The sequence below is a fragment of the Triplophysa rosa genome, linkage group LG5, assembly GCF_024868665.1.
Source record: "Triplophysa rosa linkage group LG5, Trosa_1v2, whole genome shotgun sequence".
Taxonomy (NCBI): domain Eukaryota; kingdom Metazoa; phylum Chordata; class Actinopteri; order Cypriniformes; family Nemacheilidae; genus Triplophysa; species Triplophysa rosa.
In genome coordinates this window covers 20,030,092-20,052,293 of record NC_079894.1, presented here as the reverse complement: position 1 = coordinate 20,052,293, position 22,202 = coordinate 20,030,092, and the positions used below count along the sequence as shown (strand labels likewise).

At 38.4% G+C, this 22,202-nt stretch overlaps 2 protein-coding genes across 8 annotated transcripts in view; one reads left to right on the top strand and one right to left on the bottom strand.

Moving 5' to 3' along the window:
* The window catches only part of zgc:110158 (uncharacterized protein LOC553590 homolog), a 109,653-nt gene that overhangs the window by 20,936 nt on the left and 66,515 nt on the right, over positions 1 to 22,202 (top strand). For all 7 annotated transcript variants that reach the window (XM_057334925.1, XM_057334922.1, XM_057334926.1 and 4 more), the window contains exons 2-3: positions 16,186 to 16,258; positions 20,650 to 20,711. In XM_057334925.1, the coding sequence (XP_057190908.1) occupies positions 16,186 to 16,258; positions 20,650 to 20,711 (135 nt within the window). The remainder of the gene's footprint in view (positions 1 to 16,185; positions 16,259 to 20,649; positions 20,712 to 22,202) is intronic.
* Positions 18,966 to 20,092, bottom strand: LOC130554978 (uncharacterized). The gene is made up of 2 exons (XM_057334928.1): positions 19,788 to 20,092; positions 18,966 to 19,645 (listed from the first exon to the last, which is right to left on the bottom strand). The coding sequence occupies exons 1-2, from the start codon at positions 20,062 to 20,064 to the stop codon at positions 19,281 to 19,283; spliced, it is 642 nt and encodes a 213-aa protein (XP_057190911.1). The 5' UTR covers positions 20,065 to 20,092; the 3' UTR covers positions 18,966 to 19,280.

Genomic DNA, 22,202 nt, shown 5'->3' with positions numbered 1-22,202 from the left:
TTGCACTGTTGCTTAGGTAGTTAAAGTGATGTTTCGTTTGTCTGAAAAGGGCTTAAATAAATGGCACCTTTTAGCAAACATGGATGCTAAACATCAAACTTTTGCTGTTCAGTTTGAATTCTCAATTGAGGAGTTTCTAGACTCCGCTTTTTTTGTTGCAACTTGTAGCAGAGAGTTAATGCACCACAAAACCCCTTTATGAAAAAACTGATCAATTGCGCCGATGGATTGTCGGTTTGGCAGTGTGGATGCAGCACTTTGGTTTTATCAGAGAACTTTTTGGAGATCTTGTCATTTCCACCCGTCTCCCATGCGTCTGTGTCGGGTGAATAATTGATAGGAGGGTTGAAAACATGATTTCCAAACGGTGCCTTTGTAGGCCGGTTATGTGTGATTCATTCATGTTTAAAGATGGTTTTATCAGAGAGCCTCCGGCGAGATGTCAGGTGTGCTCAAGGCATACATTTGAGAGATTTCTTTGATGCGAGGGATCGGTGTGGGCTCTTCTGTGATGAGAGGAGAACGTGGGGACCCGTTTATCTCAGACGATACATTACAGAGGTTTTTCTTTGGAGCTGTCATAAAACTGTTTTTGATTTGTCCTCAACTGGGTTCGTATCTAATGAAAAATGCCATCTTCCGAAAACCCTTATGAGGTTTGCTGGGTGAGCCCTCTTAAAAAAAAGTTTCCGCAAATGTACATTTTGTCATTTATTCATCCTCATGTCCATCCAAAACCCTTATGACTGACTGACTTCTGTGGAACACAAAAAGTGAATTTTTAAAGAATGTCATGGCTATACTTTTCTCTATTATGATCAGTGTTGGGTGTAACTAGTTACTAAGTAATTAGTTACTGTAATTTAATTACTTTTCTCTTGAAAAAGTAAAGTAAGGGATTACTCTTATTTTTTCTGTAATTTAATTAGTTACTTCTGATGTGTGTGCAGAAGAGGAATTGACATCAAAATTCAAAGTCTAACTTTAAAATCCGTGCTTTAATGTATAATTCTCATATTTGTAATTAATAATAATACTTTATGTAGTTTAATATTATTTATTTAAATGAATTAAAAGAGCCGTTTCATGTCTATCCTTGAATCACTTAACTCATCAAGGTTGATGTAGGATATAGGAAGTAATTAGTAATTAGTAATTAAATACTTTTTGAAGAGAGTAACTTGTACAGTAATCTAATTACATTATTGAATATGTAATTAGTAACTAGTAATTAATTACTTTTTCAGAGTAACTTACCCAACACTGATTATGATGAATGTGAATGAGTCCAAAATGACAAAAAACTGCTATCTTATAAGTGGTCTGTATGACTTAAACTGTATGCACTTGCACTATATTCCAAAACTCTAAATTCTTTTAATTGCTTTTGTGTGAAACTGACTAAAATTTAAGTGAATATTTCCTGAAAATCTAGCTCTCCTTGGCGTCTTCTGGACAGTTCATGAGTAAATCCGTGATGCTCAATTCAACAACGTCTGAGTCAAATATTTAATGAATCCGTTAATCCAGTTCACAGTACCGATCTGATTGATTTTGTGTCTAGGGAAGACATTCATACGGATTTGAATTGACACTGCACAAGCAATGACAGAATTTTCTCTTCTCTGAAAGGAGGAACGAATCCAAAATAGGATTTTGCACCTGGCTTTGTATTGTAGGCCAAGCAATATGACCTGTGTTTAATGTTCCCAGCGTGCTCGAGACATCCCACGGCACTACAGGGAGTCACAGTGAGGCTATTTTGTAGTAAGACCTTATGTTACAGCAGTTCATTACCATCAGCTCTATTTTTTACCTTCATGGCAGTTCTGAATGCCTCTGATTGGTACGGCCTACTCCCAGAGGAAGTCTGTAGATCTGAAAAAAAATTAGGGGGCAGGGGCTGAGGGACTAGTGGGATGTCCCCCTGGGTATTCCCTTCGGCTAACCTCTTTTCTGCTTTTTGAACAGGGAGGCTGAGATTTAAGACAGTGTGCTGCAGGCTCCCGAAGCCTCAGCCGAAGTCTCAACCACCCCCCATCTCCGTAATATGCCTCTTTATATGTCCTATGTTGCTCTGGGGAGAGTACACCATTAGATTTTGCTGATCAGGTTTGCATACAGTAACACCTGCTCTCAGACCTTTGAATATGAGAGAGAAGCTGCCTCATAAAGCAGAGATAAATTTGAATAGGGTTTATATTCATAAACATGATGTAGTTGGTTAAAGGCGCAGTTCGTGATTAACAGCGGCCACTAGCGTTGTATTATATATTTGCAACAAATCGCTCAGTCCAAACACGACGATGGCCACCACAGTACAAAAAGATGTCGTTCTCATGTTGACGCAGGGAAGAGATTTTGCGGGCATTAGAAAGACTGTAGAAAGAGCGATGTCTTATTTATTACATAAATTAAGCGTTCTGTGGATTTTAAGTATAAAAAGAAGGATAAAAGTCAGGCAGGAGCTAGGACTTGTGTTAATATTATAAAGACTTTACAGCAGAGACGCGTTAAGACCTGCGGTACTAAGGCTTTTAGCAGATATACTCACAGATATCTGTGGAGATACTTTCCAGCAGAGAGACGTTGGAGAGAAAGATCTTCTAAAAATCACCCCCGATGATGCTTTTATGCAGATCAGTATGTGAATAACATACTAACATAACAACATATGTTGTTGTTGTAATATTAGCTGTGTGACGAAGCAGTTTTGAGCGTCATTGTTTATCTGGAACTGCTTTAATATTGTACTTGTCCAGATACTGGAGAGAGAGAGCGAGAGCGCGTTGGAGCTGAAACTGGAGAGCGAGCGAGAGCGCGTTTTACTCTTTTACTCAATGATGAATAAACTTTCAGTTAATCCGCAGGTCACATGTGTTCCGCACCGGGGAGCACGATGCGTACGGATCATCCCGTGATCCATTTCACCACGATACCGCAGCGGAAAGGAAGAGGAAACGCGCGTTGTAGAGTCGTTTGTCCGTTTAGGGCTGCTGTACAAAACATGGCGATGTGAATTCAATGTATGTAGGGCCGCTCTGTATGTAGATATAAACTAGGGATGTGCACGAATATTCGAACATTCGAATATTTGATCCGCAATAACTATTCGAATATTAAAAATGCTATTCGAATATTCCTATTTTTCATAACCTTGTGGTGACGTAGTTTTATTCTTAAGTTACCGTTACAGAAGACCTTAGAGTCAGGTCTTATTTAACGCTTCTTCACTTCTTCTGTAATGATTTTTTAATGTACAGAAAATATAAAAAATCATTTGTATGTGTTCCTAAATCTTTGTTCACTCAGATTGCAAGCTCGTTTAAATATTTTAAGTTTACACACTGGATGCCCGGATCGCGTTTTATGCTCGGCTCACATCACCATATTAAAATGTTTCAAAACTGGTGAGCCACAGAATTCGTTAACATTACATTAGGTATAAAAATATCAACGTAATATTAAATGATTAACAATAATTAATTTATTACCATTACTTGTTTGCAGCGGTTGTTCTTAGTAAATTCATATTCGTTCGTTAAAAATATATTAAGTAATGCTAATTTCAACAACTTGAAACATGAAAATGTACATTTCACTGCAACAAGTGTTAATGAATTTGGCCTTAACATAAGACATTTTTACAAGGCACATTTTTACATACCTAAAAGCAAGAATTTTCCTTCTAGAAGTTCAAATAGGGTCGTCGCCTTCAAGTTACAGCCTGTAAATAAATTTGCACGGATGTTTTTTTTTGTTTGTTTTAAAACGCGCTGTAATTCCTTACCTTAGTTGAAATAAATAGGCCTATCTTATTTATTGATGCAAATCCAATGCAAAGCTAAACAAGACAGACACTGACCGTGAACGACAAAGAAAACAATATTTATATAAAGATGACGGTCACGTAATCAGGGAATCAAGCACTATGGCTCCGTCTTTGTTGCGGGGTATTTTTTAGGATCTTAACAGTCGGCATGAGATATCAAGCCCATTTACTTTATTTATTATCAACATTATAAACAATAAAGCCAGATATTCTTGTCAGATCTGGGTTTTGTTTCCGGGAGTTAGAGAAGAGCAGCGCGTTTTCTCCGCTGTCGGCTTGTTAACCATCGGCTTGTTGAACAGACTTTCACCAGAGTAAAATAGACCTATATGCTTGTTTTTCTTATCAAGAACATGTAAAACAAAAAAAACAAGATAACCATATATCACAGACTGTCAATATACAGTACGTTGTGTTTTGTTCGTTTTGTTAAGTCCGTTTTCTGCAGTTTTTATGTATTTTTTATGCAGTTTTTATGTATTTTTCTATTTTTTCAACATAAAAAACGATATACAGGATATAATATTAATGCATTATGAATATTTAATGATAATTATAAGCTTGATGTGAAATTGTGACTAAATAAAAACGTAACAAATTACGTCATTATTAACTTAATTTAAATAAACCAATATTCGAATATTCGTTTTTTATGAGCTCAAATATTCGAATATGAAATTATTGAAAAATGCCCATCCCTAGTATAAACGGCTTATTCTAAGGTAAGGTATTACAAACATAATGGTTCATTACGTAAGGTCTTTATGCACCTCTGAAGAAATAGTTTTGTATATTGCATTTCTGTCAATAGATCCTTCTAAAAACGCCTTATTGTTCTTTTAAGCAGTGTTACTAGTTTTTTCCTCTAATGTATTAAACTGTAACACGTCACGTGCTATACAGATATGTATGATACTGAATCCTGTTGTTTGTTGAGGAAAGCTGAACTATTCGTTTTCTGAGAATTTCACATGTCTCATTATAAAATGGATAAAAAAGCCCATAGACTGAGTGTCTTTAGTTAATTTAGCCAGCAAGTAACTAGAACACCTGAGTAACCACAATACACATCTTCTGACTTGCTAGTTTTGTATATTTTCCTCAGAATTTTTTTTAAACCTCACCCTAACCCTTCTTGAATTTGTTAATTCTCACAAGTTTGTCTGGAGAGATTTTCAGGCACAATCTCCAAAATGTGTAGTATAATGCTATTAAAGGGATAGTCCCTCAAAAAAAAAAAGCTTTCATAATTTATTCACCCTCATGTCAGTAAAACACAAAAGAAGATGCTTTGAGAAAGGTCTCTGTTTTTGTCTGTACAATGGAAGTCAACAGGGGCCAGTGTTGTTATTAACGTTTCTCAGAATATCATATTTTATGTTTGCAAAGGAAAATCACACAAGACTGAAATGACCCGAGGGTGAGTAAATGATGAAAGAATTTTCATTTTTGGATTAACTACCCCTTTAATTGAAACAACTTGCATTCCTTTTTAAGAGTCATTTGTACCTAGCTTGGAATACTATGATTAACCTTTTTAATGATCTTGATCTTATTTATCTTGGCCATATCCCAGCATTCTTTGCAGCGCCTGGTCTTTCAGCCAGACCAGAGAAGAACTTCTTCCAATGTTTACACATCTCATTTCGTCTGTTCAGCTGTAGTCTGTTCTGATCCCCTTTGTGATATCCTTCAGATCTTGAGCTTCCAAATGGGACCGTCAGAATCCAGAGGTCCCGGTCCTAGCCTAGCACTCCATGTTCCCGACAACTCTAAACAAGGTTCCCCTCTGAGGCGCAATTGAATGAACGGTGTTCAATAATGCAACAGGGCCAGGTGCTGGTACCCGGTACCAAGGCATACAGCTTTCCCCCTCCCCCAGGTCACATGGGCCTTCCAGTCATGAAATTTTTATCACCTCGCTCCTGGGAATCTGCAGTTTGATCCAGATCGTCTCGCGCATCAGCAGATGGCAACTGCTAGATGTTTTTGTTGTGCCCAGAGGTCGACCCCTTTGGTACTTCTTACGCTCACTGAAACCATTGCTTACTGTTTGACAGTTAGCCAGCTAAGTGACTAGCAAATTGCGAAATGGAAAAATGGACTAAATCGGGCAGATCTGTCAAACACACAACTGCAGTTTTTACCCTTCTCCGTTAAATAATTGCAGAGCTCCTCAACCCCCAATAACAAGCCTCTTGTAGTTGGTTGATGTTTTGATGCAAGACTATTAAGGTTGCATTTGGCTTATTACACTTATTGACTCTTACACTTAGGATATGATTGAGACTGGTTATAGGGTTTATGTTTAATGCACGTCTTCAGAGAATATCCCATGATGGCATTGCTTCTGTTTGCAGATGGGTCGGTGTTTAGTTGGTAAGCCAATCATTTGGGTTTATTTGAAACTTATTGTTTTCTGATCTAATAATTTGTTTTGCACATAGTTTACATCAGTTTTTCTTGTCTACTACAAATTTACATTACGGTTTAGAATAGCTGCTAGTAAAGGGATTGCGACTGCGCTTCTTCATGTGGTGACATCAATAGATCAGCACATCAGGCATTTAAAGGGATAGTTCAATAAATAGTTCAATAAAGTGTTGAATAAAGATTTTACATAATAAAAAACTGGAACTGAAACAAAAAAAATACAAACGCAGAAGTTATATAAAATCTGTTTGGAACTCTTTTCCTTACCCCAACTTTCTCAACTCAACTCAAATTTATTTATATAGTGCTTTTTACAATTTTCATTGTTACAAAGCAGCTGTACATGAGACATATTGACTATAAGCAAAACAATTAAAGTTGTACCTGTAAAAAACAAGAAAAAGGTGAAAACACAGAAGACAGACATACCCACATACAAAACACTCCACACACACAATATGCACACGAACTAACACACATAGACATAGACACACACACACGGACGCGCAAACACGTACACAAACAAGTACGCAGTGAGAGCAAACAGTGAGAGCAAACATTTAAGATAAAGGAGAGAGAAGCACAGGTCAAATATAACAGACTATAAATTCCTATATGCAATTTTAATTAAGTAAAACTTTAAAATTCTAAAGCAGCCCCCCCGGCCAGGCAAATAGTGCAAAAGAACAGTATACAAACGGTGGCGAGGAACCAAACACTCTAATCGAGAAAAAAACCTCAGGAGAACCCAGGCCCAACCAGGGGATTCCTGTTCCCCTCTGGCAAAAGCCGCTGCCTCTGCACAAGCTCCAGAGAGCTTGCACAACAAGGCTAAATAAAATAAATAAACTTACTAATAAGGTAAATTATAGTTTAAGATTATCATTAATAATCTAATAGCATTTGAAATTTTGTGGTGAAGACATGTCAGGTGACTGCGTCCAGCTCTATCATCTCGGCTCTTGTCAGGTCGCCGCTTCCCATTCTCCGCTCTACCATCAGGTCAGGCCATGAACTGCATCCTGCTCACTGTGGTAACCTTGGAACAATGAGACAAGACTGGCTGAGAGTAGAGTACTGTTCTGAACTCTTTGATGCAACAAGTACATCAGTTGTGTTTTTGGTTCCGGTTGATCTAACTAATGCAGCCTAAACCCTCAAAAGATTTATATTATGGAAGAGTAGTGTATGCAAGATTAAAAAGATGCGTCTTTAGTCTAGATTTAAACTGACAGAGTGTGTCTGCCTCCCGGAAAGTGCAGGGAAGACTATTCCAAAGTTTAGGCGCTAGATAGGAAAAGGATCTACCACCTGCACTTGATTTTGAAATTCTAGGTATTATCAACTGACGTGCACGTGAAGGACTGTAATACAAGAGGAGTTCACTCAAGTACTGAGGAGCTAAACCATGTAAGGCTTTATAGGTAATAAGCAAGATTTTAAAGTTAACGCGATACTTTATAGGTAACCAGTGCAAGGTTGACAGAACCGGGCTAATATGTTCATACTTTTTTGTACGTGCAAGAACTCGAGCTGCCGCATTTTGGACAAGTTGGAGCTTTTGTAATAATCCAGCAGGGGAACCACCTAACAGTGCATTACAGTAATCTAGTCTTGATGTCATGAATGCATGAATTAACTTGTCTGCATCTGACATTGACAGCATATGATGTAGTTTAGATATATTCTTAAGATGGAAAAACGCAATTTTACATGTGTTGGCGACGTGGCTCTCAAATGACAATTACTATCGAATAGAACGCCAAGATTCTTTGCTGACGACGAGGGTTTTATGGAACATCCGTCAATAGTTAAGCAGTATTCTTGGTTGTTACGTATAGCAGTTTTCGGTCCAATAAGTAACACTTCTGTTTTGTCCGAGTTCAGTAATAAAAAGTTGTTACTCATCCAGTTTTTTATATCGACTATGCATTCCATTATTCGATGGAACTGCTGTGTTTCATGAGGCTTCGAGGAAATATAAAGTTGAGTATCATCAGCATAACAGTGAAAGCTAACTCCGTGTCGCTTTATTATATATCCTAGAGGTAGCATGTATAATGCGAAGAGCAGAGGCCATAAGACTGAGCCCTGTGGTACACCGTACTGGACTTGCGATTTGCAACTTTCAATGACATAATATATTATATACTGGAGTATTTAAGTCTTTCTCCTCAGTAATAAAAAAAGATGTGGTTACGCGTTAAGACATAAAGGAAAAACACTTATTACACAGATTTGAAGACACTCACTGAAGACAACCGACTGTGCTTACGCGTATACACGCCAAGACGGGCATTATAACGTGTGTGTCTGAACATTTATGCGTAATAATTTGCAAAAATAACTCAATCTGACACTTGTTGCGAGCAGTTTGAGTGGCGGCTGTGTCCCGTGTGCGCATGCATTGCCTGAATGCACTTACTGAAGATCGTCTTTTGAGAGCACGCGAGTACATGATGCTTTAAAATGGTTTGTATTTGTGATTGGCATGACTTAAAATAATGTGCAAATGCCTATTCCGTCAACTGATGCGCGATCACTGAAGCAGCTCGAACTAGCAAATGCTTTCAGTGCGAGTAAAATCCAATCCTTCCAGTGCCTTCAGCCTCCCGCGTTGATTGGCCGGACTTGTGACTCCCAACAAATCAGATGGGCCGTGGGCGCGCATTACTCTAGGCAACAAACTAGAGTGCCATGTTCCGATGGCTCTCACTAAATCCTTGGCTGCATCAGAGCCAAATAGCGCATTTCAAAATTAAATTACTTTATCGGCAAATCGGCTTTTAAAATGACCGATGTCGATAATCGAAAAAATGCTTAATATCGACGTCGATAATCAATAATGTTGGTACCCCTTAGAAAAGATAATACATAATTGGATTATAGTGATATTTCAAACTAATTAGTTTCTTTAATTAGTATCACACATGTATCCAATCTTGTAATCAGTCATTCAGCCCATTTAAACAGAGAAAAGTAGTCACTGTGCTGTTTGGTATCATTGTGTGCACCACACTGAACATGGACCAGAGAAAGCAAAGGATAGAGTTGTCTGAGGAGCTCAGAAAGAAACTAATAGACCAGCATGGTAAAGGCTACAAGACCATCTCCAAGCAGCTCGATGTTCGGGTGACAACGGTTGCAAATATTATTAAGAAGTTTAAAGTCCATGGAATTGTAGCCAACCTCCCTGGGCACGGCCGCAAGAGGAAAATCAACCCCACATTGAACAGAAGGATAGTGTGAGTGGTAGAAAAAGAACCAAGGATAACTGCCAAAGAGATACAAGCTGAACTCCAAGGTGAAGGTACGTCAGTTTCTGATCGCACCATCCGTCGCTTTTTGAGCAAAAGTGGGCTCCATGGAAGAAGACCCAGGAGGACTCCGCTTTTGAAAGAAAACAAAAAAGCCAGACTGGAATTTGCTAAAATTCATATTGACAAGCCACAATCCTTCTGGGAGAATGTCATTTGGACAGATGAGTCAAAACTGGAGCTTGTTGGCAAGTCACATCAGCTTTATGTTCACAGATGAAAAAAATCAAGCTTTCAAAGAAGTGAACACCATACCTACAGTGAAACATGGAGGAGGCTCGGTCATGTTTTGGGACTGCTTTGCTGCATCTGGCACAGGGTGCCTTGAATCTGTGCAGGGCACAATGAAATCTCAAGTCTATCAAGGCATTCTGGAGCGAAACGTACTGCCCAGTGTCAGAAAGCTCTGTCTCAGTCGCAGGTCCTCAGTCCTCCAACAGGATAATGACCCAAAACACACAGCTAAAATCACCCAAGAATGGATAAGAACAAAACATTGGACCATTCTGAAGTGGCCTTCTGTGAGTCCTGATCTGAATCCTATGGAACATCTATGGAAAGAGCTGAAACTTGCAGTCTGGAGAAGGCACCCATCAAACCTGACACAGCTGGAGCAGTTTGCTCAGGAAGAGTGGGCCAAACTACCTGTTAACGGGTGCAGAAGTCTCATTGAGAGCTACAGAAAACGTTTGCTTGCACTCAAAAAAATATTTAGGCCTAATAATTAAGATTTATCTATTTTGATTGCATATAAAATTTCCATCCATTTGGATTACATATTTTTTACCTAAACAAGGTAATAAACTTTATGTGATATTTATTTGTATGTCATATATAAATGAAACGGGTAATAATGAGATTTATGTAATTGTATCAATAAATCTGATTTGATTCAAATTCATAAGAAACAGGATAAGGTATCCTTACATAAATGCTATTTGATTAAAATGCATCACATTTAAGTCATTTTATAGAGTATTTTAAAATGAATTTATACATTTACATTTATTTACTCCTTCTCAATCACAATATTCTACATCAAAATCTAACTACACAAAACCCAAAAAAGAACATTCAGACCACATAATTTCACATTTGATCAATTTATTAATATTTTAAGACATTTAACTATTTTACTTAAAGGTTAGCAAAAAGGGAATAACAAGAAAAAAATAGTTTGAAGAAGGAAATATCAGTATATATAAAATATAAAGCATCGCAATTTTCAGTGCTTGGACTTTTGGTGACAGCTTGGTTTTATCCAGTTCCATCAGGATTTTCTAAAATTCTTCAAACGTGTACTTGAGGTCTTTCTGATTGTTAAGATTAAGGGCATAAATGAGTCCAAAAAGCATCCCACATCCAAGGGTAACACTCAGCAGGTTTCGCAGACCTTACACACATTTAAGTACCCTACCAACATCTGTAGGTTCGTCTCCAGGATCAACACCTTCTGCTCAAATGACGTAGATTCTTATTGTAGCTGTCTGTACAGTACAATCCCAGATTTAGCCTCTTTACTTTCATAGTCCTGGAGGATAAACAAAGAAGAATGAGTTTTGTCCCAATACTAGTCAGTGTTATTCAGACATTTTTAAAGCATGTTGTTTTGCAAACTCTGACATTTTATATATATAGATTCATTTAAATGTATATTTGTAAAATGATGGAACATTTTTAGAACAGGTTTGCACAGGTTTCATAAAATGTACTCGACTCACCATGAATGCCCTTCAAGTTTGCCAAGGCTACTTTTGTAAACCTGCAAGCCAGCAAACCAACCTAAATGTATTGCAATTCTTCCCAGTGCCATTTTTGGTTTCTGGACTAATTAAAAATGCAAGCACTGAAAATAATGATGCTCGAGTGATATGCTAGAAAACAAAGCTATTAAATTGCTGCAAATTTAAATATAAACATTTTCAGTGTTTTTCACAGTTCTTCCCATTTTATTTATTTGACTCGAAGATTTTTTGTATTTGAATTACAAGAGGAATCGTTCCAGCCGTACTGCACACTATACAAAAACGGGCATAAGCTAGACTGATGCCAATGAGAATTTAAGAATCAATGTAAATTTATCCTCAAGACATTTATAACACAAGGAGTAGGTTGACATACACTTACCACATATTCTTTGACGAGTGTCTCGGGTATTTGTTGAGGTAAACACATAGGCACTTCAGGATCAATCAAGCTTAACAATTTCTGGAAAAAAACATGAAATTAGTTAGCAATTTACAATTTAAGCAAGGCTACATTTTAAAGGGTGTTGTTAATTGTCATAATTTACTCGCCCTCATGTCACTCCAAATCCATAATCATTTCTCTCCACTGACAGTCCATGCAGATACCACTTTAAACCTTAAAAGTTGAGGAGATTGTAAAGCTATTTTATATTAACTAAGCAGATTAGTCAATATTTTTTTAAATGAACAAAACATGCTCTTATATAGTACAACGTTTTTTTTCTCCATATTTTGGTCCCAAAACTGTTACTATCATACTTCAGAATATATTTTAGTGGGTTACGTCACTTCTTGACCCACCCATTAATACTGGTAAATGAGAAAACGTTAAGTTTATGAGCACCACGTAAGCGATAGCTACCTAGTGGCCTAGACAAAAATTTCATAATGTATTGAAATCAGTGTAATACATTATAGACATCACTAATAACACATTTACATATGCTAAAAACAGACACATTTAATCAAATCTAACTTGCCTTCCAATCAGGTCACGATCTAAGCCACTCCAATGCGAGATGGTGAAAAGAATGTTACTTTTTTGCCGTTGAACTATCATAGACTTGAAATGTGCAGTACCGCCACCTACCATCTGGAGTATGGATTGGCTTTATTTCCGCTTAAATTTTAAAGTTTAACTAATTGGATCTGGCTTGTTGTGCAGCTAGTACTATTTAAACCATATACATACTATTTATTTGAATAAATCTAATAGTTTTCAAAATTAACAGATTTATATTGATTCTAAGCAATCTGACTACATACATTTTGAAAAAAATGATTATTTAAATAAAATCAAAAGGATACAAATACTTAATTACAAACTCTGCCATGATTCATTTTTTTGAGTGTGCAGTGATTGCCTCTAAAGCTTGTGCAACAAAATATTAGGTTGGGGTCCCATAATTTTTGTCCATGACATTTTCATTTGTTTTATTATTTACAATATTATGTTGAAAAAAAGGCAAAGTCTGATTTCTATTAAACATGGAATAAAAAATGGTGGATTCCAATAATTACTTTTGTCAGTTTCAAGTTATTTGAGAGAAAATTGTGCATTCTTTGTTTTTTGTGGAGGGGTACCAACAAATTTGAGCACGTCTGTATATAACCTTATAATATTTTTTATTTGAGATGGCAAGTACAATTTTACAGATAATCTGAGTTTGACTTCATTTGACTTCAAACCATGTACACAAAATAACAATTGTATGTTTCGAACAGAGATGACAATAGAGAAGCTGAAGTTGCAGATTGCAGCTTTAACATTTTGTAAACATTTTAACTGCAACCTAGTGGTATTGTGGTAAATCCAAACCTTGTATCTTCTATTTAGTGCTTTTTCTCATAGTATCTGCATATCCTCCATTATCTCTGTTTCTAAGCCATGGTCACTGATTCTGTGTTTTTGAAGGTGATTGGCTGAAAGATGTCAGCAAGCAGGTTACATACTTAAGATTTTTCCTTGTGGCCAATGCTTAACCTGAGAGGTATAGTTTAGTTTAACATATAATGAGTAGACGTGGTCGACTTGCTGATAACCTAGATCCTTTGTCAGAAAAAGACCTTTAGATGGACTTTGCTTGAACCGCTCATCTGCAGTTTTATGGTGGTCGTTGAGCTCCCCCCGCCTCCATCTCCCGGTGGGAGGCATTGTCATTCCGGTCACTCTCCCTTGCCAACGCGTGAGTGTTTGTGCCATGATGGAGAGCTGGATCTCCTCCCTGTCTTTCACATCCAGCTTTATCAGTCATTGGCTGGATGATCACAGGGAGCTCTCCTCCGCTATTTATGATCCTGCCACCCTGGACGCCGCCTCCTGACTCATTCACCTCCTTGCTGCAACCCGGGAAAACTGCTCCCACACAAACACACGTGCACAATTCTGCCCACTGTGTATTGCAATTATCTTTCTTTGGCAAACGTTTTATTTGATACATCACAGGAATACTAAGGGTTGTGTTTTGTGTCCTTTTGGAGTGGTTATTTGTAGCGGTTATGTTATGAAACTAAGATGTGGCGCTTATGTGGACAATAGCTGCATTTACATGAACCAATGTGATCCGATTAAAAGTCCGATCCGATTAAAAGTCCAATCCGAATGAAAACGCTCCATATAAACACGGCAATCAGATTAAAAATGCCCAAGCCGATTGAAATTTCAGTCAGATTGTAAGGGGTGGTTTATACCGTTTGTAATCCGCTTGATAGGACATGTAAACACTTGATCAGATTAAAAATGGAAGTAGGAAGTTGTGCGCATGTGCAAAGACGACGCTTGATCGTACAGACGTAAAGGCGTATGATGCACGGAACGGAGCAGCTGTTGCTAAAGAAACCTAAATCTGAAAAAGCGGTACAAATTTCCATATGTTTGTCATCTCTAAATTAACATATTAATGTTTCTATGCATTTGAAATGTCTTAACTGTTTCCCTGGAGTGAGTTATTAACCGCAATTTCTCAGTTCCTTTTTTAAACACGATACATTTGCAGATGTACAAACATACTGTAGGCTAAAATATCTAATCATAAAATTTCATTTATGTTCGTAGTAGGCTACCGAACATTTATTTTATTTATCGTTTACTTACATGTGCTTTTGAAGGATTAACTGTTTTCATCATGGTAAGTCGCTGTAACGACCTTGCTTCATTGATATGTAAACATTATTTTGCGTTTATGAATTGTAAATTATTATGCTGTGTCTGTGACATAAAATAAACACATCTGTGCTTATAACATTGTTATAGAGTAGCTGTTTTGTGAATATTATAATGATACCCGCGTAAACCGCGCCTCTGTTTACCGTTAATGCTGATATATGAATCCGCATATTATCACTTCTAAAGTTCGGTATTAGCTGTTGCTAAACATTTCTTTTAATTGTTGTTTGCCTGCAGAAGCTCTGGAGGGTCTTGGTAGTTTTGTCATGGTTTTACCATGGTAAAACGTACCGCATTCGATGTGCTCGTGCTTCATTGGCACGAGACATATCTCTGCCTTTATAAACTGTAAAAAAATTTGTGCCGTTTGTAAAATAAAATATACACAACATGTGCTTTAAAACACTGTTTTAGTGGGTATTTAGGTGAACACTTGTGCAGTGTGCGCATGTCAGCAGATTATATCGGATTTGAAGCTCGTCATGTAAACACACACATCAATCAGATCACTTAATTTACCTTTCATGTAAACACTACATTCAGATGCACAATCTGATTAAATTCAATCCGATGTGTCCATATAAACGCAGCTAATGATGGTCACAACATCTAATGATTGAATCACAACATGTCTAATTTCCCCACTTTTTAAAAGTGCAAAAGGCCTAAAATATACAAATAAATGAAATTATGTTCTGAAAGTGAAATTATATCTCAACCATGTTTTTCGAAGTACAGGTAAACAGAATTTTTCTTTGTTGAAACTTCATATTGCACACTGACATGCGTCCACATGGAGTAGCTGTGTGCCCTAGTGTGTGCCATCAGTGGAAGAAGCTCCTCAGCCATGGTGGAAAATGTCCCAAATGCGCTGCAGCCAGGCGAAAACTATGATGCTACCAAATTGTGCCCATCTCTGGATGTAATTTGTCCAGGAAAGCCTTGCAGGGCTATTTTCTCTCTTGGTTGATGGAAGCAAAAAGGAGGGGAAGGGACTGTACAGTTTCAGCCCTGCGGTACACTGCGAGCTGGGTAATTGCTAGCCAAAGCGGCTAAACAACGAGCATAATAGATACAGAAAATGACAAAAAGACGAGGACCACGCGGTGCCTTCATATTGCCGTGACAACTTTAGGCGTGCTTGCTTTGGCTGATCGTTCTGTTCCTTTCATGGTGCCTTTCAAAAGCTGTGGAGATCAAACATGCGGTCACGGTTTCTTTTTTTAGGGAACAGTTTGTGATTTACATGCATGTACCCATTGCATTGTCTGTCACGTATGTGTTTTCTCAAATTCTTGTACAGCAACCTGATAGCTGTTATGAAAAAGATGTAGAATTAAAGAAACCGTTTACTCAAATATGAAAGTTCTTCACCCTCATATTGTTCAAAATGTGCTCAGCTCCTGATACAGTGAGATTTGTAGCAAGTACAGGATGCTTTTTCCAATACAGTTGAAGTAGATGGTGACTAGAGATGACTGTGGTCACCATTTACTTTTCGTCGTATGAAAACCCATAAATTCCACACAATAAATGTACCACACAAGACAAGTCATATTGTTTTGCACCTCAAGGGTGAGTGACGACTAAACTTTCATATTTAGGTGAACTGTCCCTTTAAACAGTTGTTTATGTGATCTGGTCATTGGCATTGAGCCTAACACCAGTTTCTCTCTTATTTCTCTCTAGATTAGCTTTATATGTGTACGAGTACTTGCTTCATGTTGGGGCCCAGAAGTCAGCACAGACCTTCCTGTCTGAGGTAAGACGCACACAGAACACGATAAGTAAACTAATGCAGATGATGACAAAAATAAAATATGCAAAAACGAAATAACAGAATCCTGGGTGTTGTTTTGTAAGTGTGGAGAATAGTATGATATTTTCATTTTTTTTATCATGTTCTTTTTTTGTAAGTTTGCTGCAGTAATATGGCATCACTTACAAAAGCATGTTTTCTATCAAGCTTGTTCTTTTCTGTAATGCTATAAAATCCAAATTGAACCCAGTTGCTTCATTTGAATGGCCCGGGACATGATGTGAATCTGAGCTGTACTGCCACACCATCACACCAGGATTTTTATTGCAACACTTTTAAGCAAGAACTTTTGAAGCCTTGCAATTTTTTGTATTGTTGATTAATTACCCATCATTCATTTACTCAAAATAGTTTGTGCCAAGTGTCAGTGTTTGTGAATAGGGATGCTCATATTGACCGTTTAACCGTTAACCGATAGTAAAAAAAGATTTAAAAGGTATGTTTATTTTAAGTTAAATAATATTAATAATATTTTTAATAATGGAAATGATTTAATAATACGTTTTTAAATAACTATTAAACCATACATTTTTTAGTTTACTGTATGGTGAAAGAAAACTATGCTAAACATCTGTTAACTCACTGAGCGTGCAGACGCGTGCGACTAGGTGTTTTCGAAACGGATTCAAATCCGAAGTGTAATTCATCTGATTGTTGAGGCCACATTTGTCAGGGCTTTACTCCTCCAAACGGAGTGCCACTGGCAGCCTTGCTCAAGCTCAAGTTCTTTGTTTTAAATGTAGACAGGGGACAATCGCGCTCGCAATGCGCTGTGACATTGTCTGTCCTTCCGGCGTGTCTATGGCTCAGCAAAGCTAATAGCGGAGCTACTGCAGGGGATTATCGGTGCTTGCCATTAATTTATCCTTTACATAAACTTATCTCATGGATGCTTAGCATCGGCAGCACGTGCACTCTGTAAAGGAGAAGAAAACGGCACGACTGGTGTCGATTCGTGTGTTAGGGAAATTAACCGAAATGAGGATCCCTATTTGTGAACAGGCTACCCGTTACCTCAGGCTAGTTTTTCTCCTGACTGGGACGCGCAACTCTGCGTTGCTGCAGCGTTTGCTTGACTCTCTTGGTGTTTTTAAGAAATACCGGAGTTGGTCTGATGTTTATCGTGCCGTTTGGCAACCCGACAAGGTGAAATTGACTGATAATGTGTTCTTAACCTTCAGACCTGTTTAGGTAATCCACTTTCAGCCACGGCGAACAAACCTATCCCCTCTATCCTCGCAGATTTTCTTTTCTGGGTACATTTTCCTGTGTAATCGTCCATATATAATTGTTTTAATGGGCTAATTCTTTCCTCACACTTTCCGCGGTCACTTCAGTTCCCCATGCTCACTTATTACAAAAGGGAACGTTTTCTTAAATACACTGAGATTATGGCCCTAATGAGAGTTAGCATGGTAATTTCCACACAAGCAGAAGGGATTGTGGGTAGAAAGAAGCCCTGAGGTCTGTTGAGGAAAAACAGTTCACCAAAACCAAAGCAAATCATTAATTTTTAAGGTCATGAGTGTGGATGTATAAACCCTGCTGTTGGTCTTTTCAGACTGTTGGTTACACTTTCCGAGTTGGGTGTCAGTAAAAGTATTTAATTATGGTCATAAATTTGTTTCATTTAGCTGGTTTATTAGGTGAGACTTGTGGGACAGAACCTGCCATCGTTTTTCGGGGCAGCGTGGGAATTATAAAACACAGATAAGGGACAGCCCATGCTCATCCTTAGCTTTTCATGCTGTTATACTAGTTAAAAATTTGATGAGAAACATGAAATTGCTCAGCATGTGTTTTTTATTTTGACCAAATATGCTTAAACCCACTTTGTACCCAAGGCAGATTTTTTTCTATTTTCAGTCTATACCTTCCTGAAAATAACTATGGTTTTACTAGAGTAAAACTGTAGTAACCAATTTTTGGGCAGATTGCGTACAATTTGTATTACCATAGTTTTACTACAAATATGGTTCTTGGTGGTAAGACCATTGTAAATTTGTGGTTACTCTGGGTTTACTACAAATAGAACAAAAAAAAAACATTAGGGATGCACCGATATGTCAATTTTGGCCGATATACAAAAAAGTGGACAACTGGTTTTATTTGAAAACACTCACTGCAGAAGACAAGGTAACCATTAGTTCTCTTTTTTTCGCCTGAAAATCATGTACAAAGCCTACTTCACACTAGTTAAAGATTCTTTAACCTTCAAACTTTTCTGGTATGTTTTTTATTTAATAAACAAATTATGGATGTTCTTCCAAAGCAACCCAGAAAAATGTTCTTAATAGCCACATGTCTAACAGGTTTCAAGACTGAAAGCATTAAACAGCAGTCTGATTCAACAGATATGCTTTTGTTCCTATAATTTACACATTCATAAATATTGTATCTACATACTGTACCTACATCCCGAATGTTTCAGTCACGACAGAAAGATAGTGCTGTACTGTATTTTAACTGTGAGCAGCGTGCAGCTAAAGAAGTTTACCCAGAGGAGATGATTTATGATTTATCATCTATAATGTATCCCTATAAAACATGGTTAGCATAAATAATGGTTGATTTTGTAAGAAATACAGTATCTCACAGAAGTGAGTACACCCCTCACATTTTTGTAAATATTTTATTATATCTTTTCGTGTGACTACATTGTAGCGAAGTTTCATTTCTTCAGTGTTAAGTAGTGAGTGTACAGCTTGTATAACAGTGTACATTTGCTGTCCCCTCAAAATAACTCAACACACAGCCATTAATGTCTAAACTGCTGGCAACAAAAGTGAGTACACCCCTAAGTGAAAATGTCAAAATTGGGCCCAATTAGCCATTTTCCCTCCCCGGTGTCATGTGATTCTGTAGTGTTACAAAGTCTCAGGTGTGAATGGGGAGCAGGTGCGTTAAATTTGGTGTTATCGCTCTCACTCTCTCATACTGGTCACTGGAAGTTCAACATGGCACCTCATGGCAAAGAACTCTGAGGATCTGAAAAAAAGAATTGTTGCTCTACATAAAGATGACCTAGGCTATTAGAAGATTGCCAAGAGCCTGAAACAGCTGCAGCACGGTGGCCAAGACCATACAGCGGTTTAACAGGACACGTTCCACTCAGAACAGGCCTCGCCATGGTCGACCAAAGAAGTTGAGTGCACATGCTCAGCGTCATATCCAGAGGTTGTCTTTTGGAAATAGACGTATGAGTGCTGCCAGCATTGCTGCAGAGGTTGAAGGGGTGGGGGGTCAGCCTGTCAGTGCTCAGACCATACGCTGCATGAAATTGGTCTGCATGGCTGTCGTCCCAGAAGGAAGCCTCTTCTAAAGATGATACTGTACACAAGAAAGCCAACAAACAGTTTGCTGAAGACAAGCAGACTAAGGACATGGATTACTGGAACATGTCCTGTGGTCTGATGAGACCAAGATAAACTTATTTGGTTCAGATGGTGTCAAGCGTCAAAGTGTGTCTTACCTACAGTCAAGCATGGTGGTGGGAGTGTCATGGTCTGGGGCTGCATGAGTGCTGCCGGCACTGGGGAGCTACATTTCATTAAGGGAACCATGAATGCCAACATGTACTGTGACATACTGAAGCAGAGCATGATCCCCTCCCTTTTGGAGACTGGGCCGCAGTGCAGTATTCCAACATGATAACGACCCCAAACACACATCCAAGACGACCACTGCCTTGCTAAAGAAGCTGAGGGTAAAGGTGAAGACCTAAACCCTATTGAGCATCTGTGGGGCATCCTCAAAAGGAAGGTGGAGGAACGCAACGTCTCTAACATCCACCAGGTCCATGATGTCGTCATGGAGGAGTGGAAGAGGACTCCAGTGGCATCCTGTGAAGCTCTGGTGAACTCCATGCCCAAGAGGGTAAAAGCAGTGCTGGAAAATAATGGTGGCCACACAAAATATTGACACTTTGGGCCCAATGTTGTTGTACTCACTTTTGTTGCCAGCGGTTTAGACATTAATGGCTGTGTGTTGAGTTATTTTGAGGGGACAGCAAATTTACACTTACTTTACATTGTAGCAAAGTGTCATTTTTGTCAGATGAAAAGATATAATAAAATATTTACAAAAATGTGAGGGGTGTACTCACTTCTGTGAGATACTGTAGCATTTTTAGGCTTCAGTGTCATAGAAGGATGGAGTGGAGGAAAAGTAGTGTAATGATGTAGTGGAGAACGTGAAATGATGTATGGGATCTGGATTGGGTCAGGGAACGGTTTGTGGAATGTCTGACGGGAAATTATGTTTTGCACATTATCTACGATTTCATCTCTCTCTCTCTCTCTCTCCCCCATTCTTTCTCACTGTGTTTGTTTTAGATCCGATGGGAGAAGAACATTACACTAGGGGAGCCTCCTGGATTCCTGCATTCATGGTGGTGGTAGGTCCCTTGTGCATGACTTCTTTTCCTCACAGAGCTTATTATAAATCCTGTCTGTTTGTTTGTGTGCAAGTTAGTACAAGTAGGTGGGAATTTCAGTGCGAGGTGCTTTTTTTGGTTTATTATTTATGCGCAAACCAGTTGCAACGTGACAGGTTTGCTGTGGTTTGAGGTCATTTTTATACTTGCATACACCTCAGTTGGCACATTTTATGTTTAACGTACGGCCGGTGAGATTTGGCTATGTACACAGCATAACACACGATGACTGATATTTATCAATTTGCGCTTTATCACATTTTGTCTGGTTAAAACAGCTTACAAAGCATTTTTTAAAATGTGCTTACTGTTAACAAAACACACCCCACCAGGAGAGAAAAAGAATAGCTATTAGAAGACAAACTGCAGGCGAGTTTGTATTCACTTTCTCTGTATTGATTTATACTAATCTAGGCTTACTGTTGGTCATGACGCCGGCAGTCAGACTGTACATTTAACCTGCTGTGGTTTGACCCGTGGAAGCGAGTGTATTATTGGGTCAGGCGGCTTTACGGAGGGCACGTCTGCCCGGGCCTGTCTCTCCTATCCCACAAAAGGCCCAGATGGTGGTGAAAAGACAAGGCCCATCCCTCCTTTCTTAACCTTTGTCTTTGCTTCAGTTCTTTGTTCCTGTTAAAGACCCCAAGCACAGATTAACCCTATGCATACCCTTTTCCTTTAGGCTAAGTGTCCAAAGCCCCCACCAGCGTAGTTCTATTCCTCTATCGGTTGTCTCTGTTGGGGGTGGCCCATGACAAACCGAGGGCCGGCAGGGGTTCCGGAGGGTCAACAGCTCACTGGTCTGTAGTGGTTTTTTGGGAATAAAGGGAGATTGGTTTAGGTTTAAGGAAATAACAAAAGGCATTAAACTTCACCGCCCTTACATTGTATGGTGACTCCCACTAAATTGCTTCTAAGGGTGTGAGAAAAAAATGCCATTTTGGATTAATTTTCCCTAGAATTTATGTTTTTATGTGCATATTTTAGGAGATTAAATCAGTGTCTGCAAGATGGCAAAACCTACATATAATACATTACTGTATATCACACTTTTGAATAGCTATACACTTAATATTACTATATTTATCTTCATTCGATTTAATTTAAACCAATAATATTGTGTCGCCAGGTGCTTCCTGATTCCTTTTCTAATTGCTTGTATTCTGTCGTCTAAGGTTTCCTATCGTTCACAAATCTATTATTTACTGTAAACAGCATGGATGTTCCCATACCCGAGGTCAGAGGCCGCCTGAGGCTTTGGATTATCTAGTTTCTCATATGCAAATGACGCACCACTGTACTTTGTGTCATACTCATGCAAAAGAGCTCCTCGCTGTAAATTCCATATACGTGTGGCTGTATTACCCCTGCTTTATCTCTCATTGTCTTCGTCATTAGGATTTGCTTAATTGCCCCCTGAGAGGAGCTCAGTGTTAAAGAGAATGTGGTTCC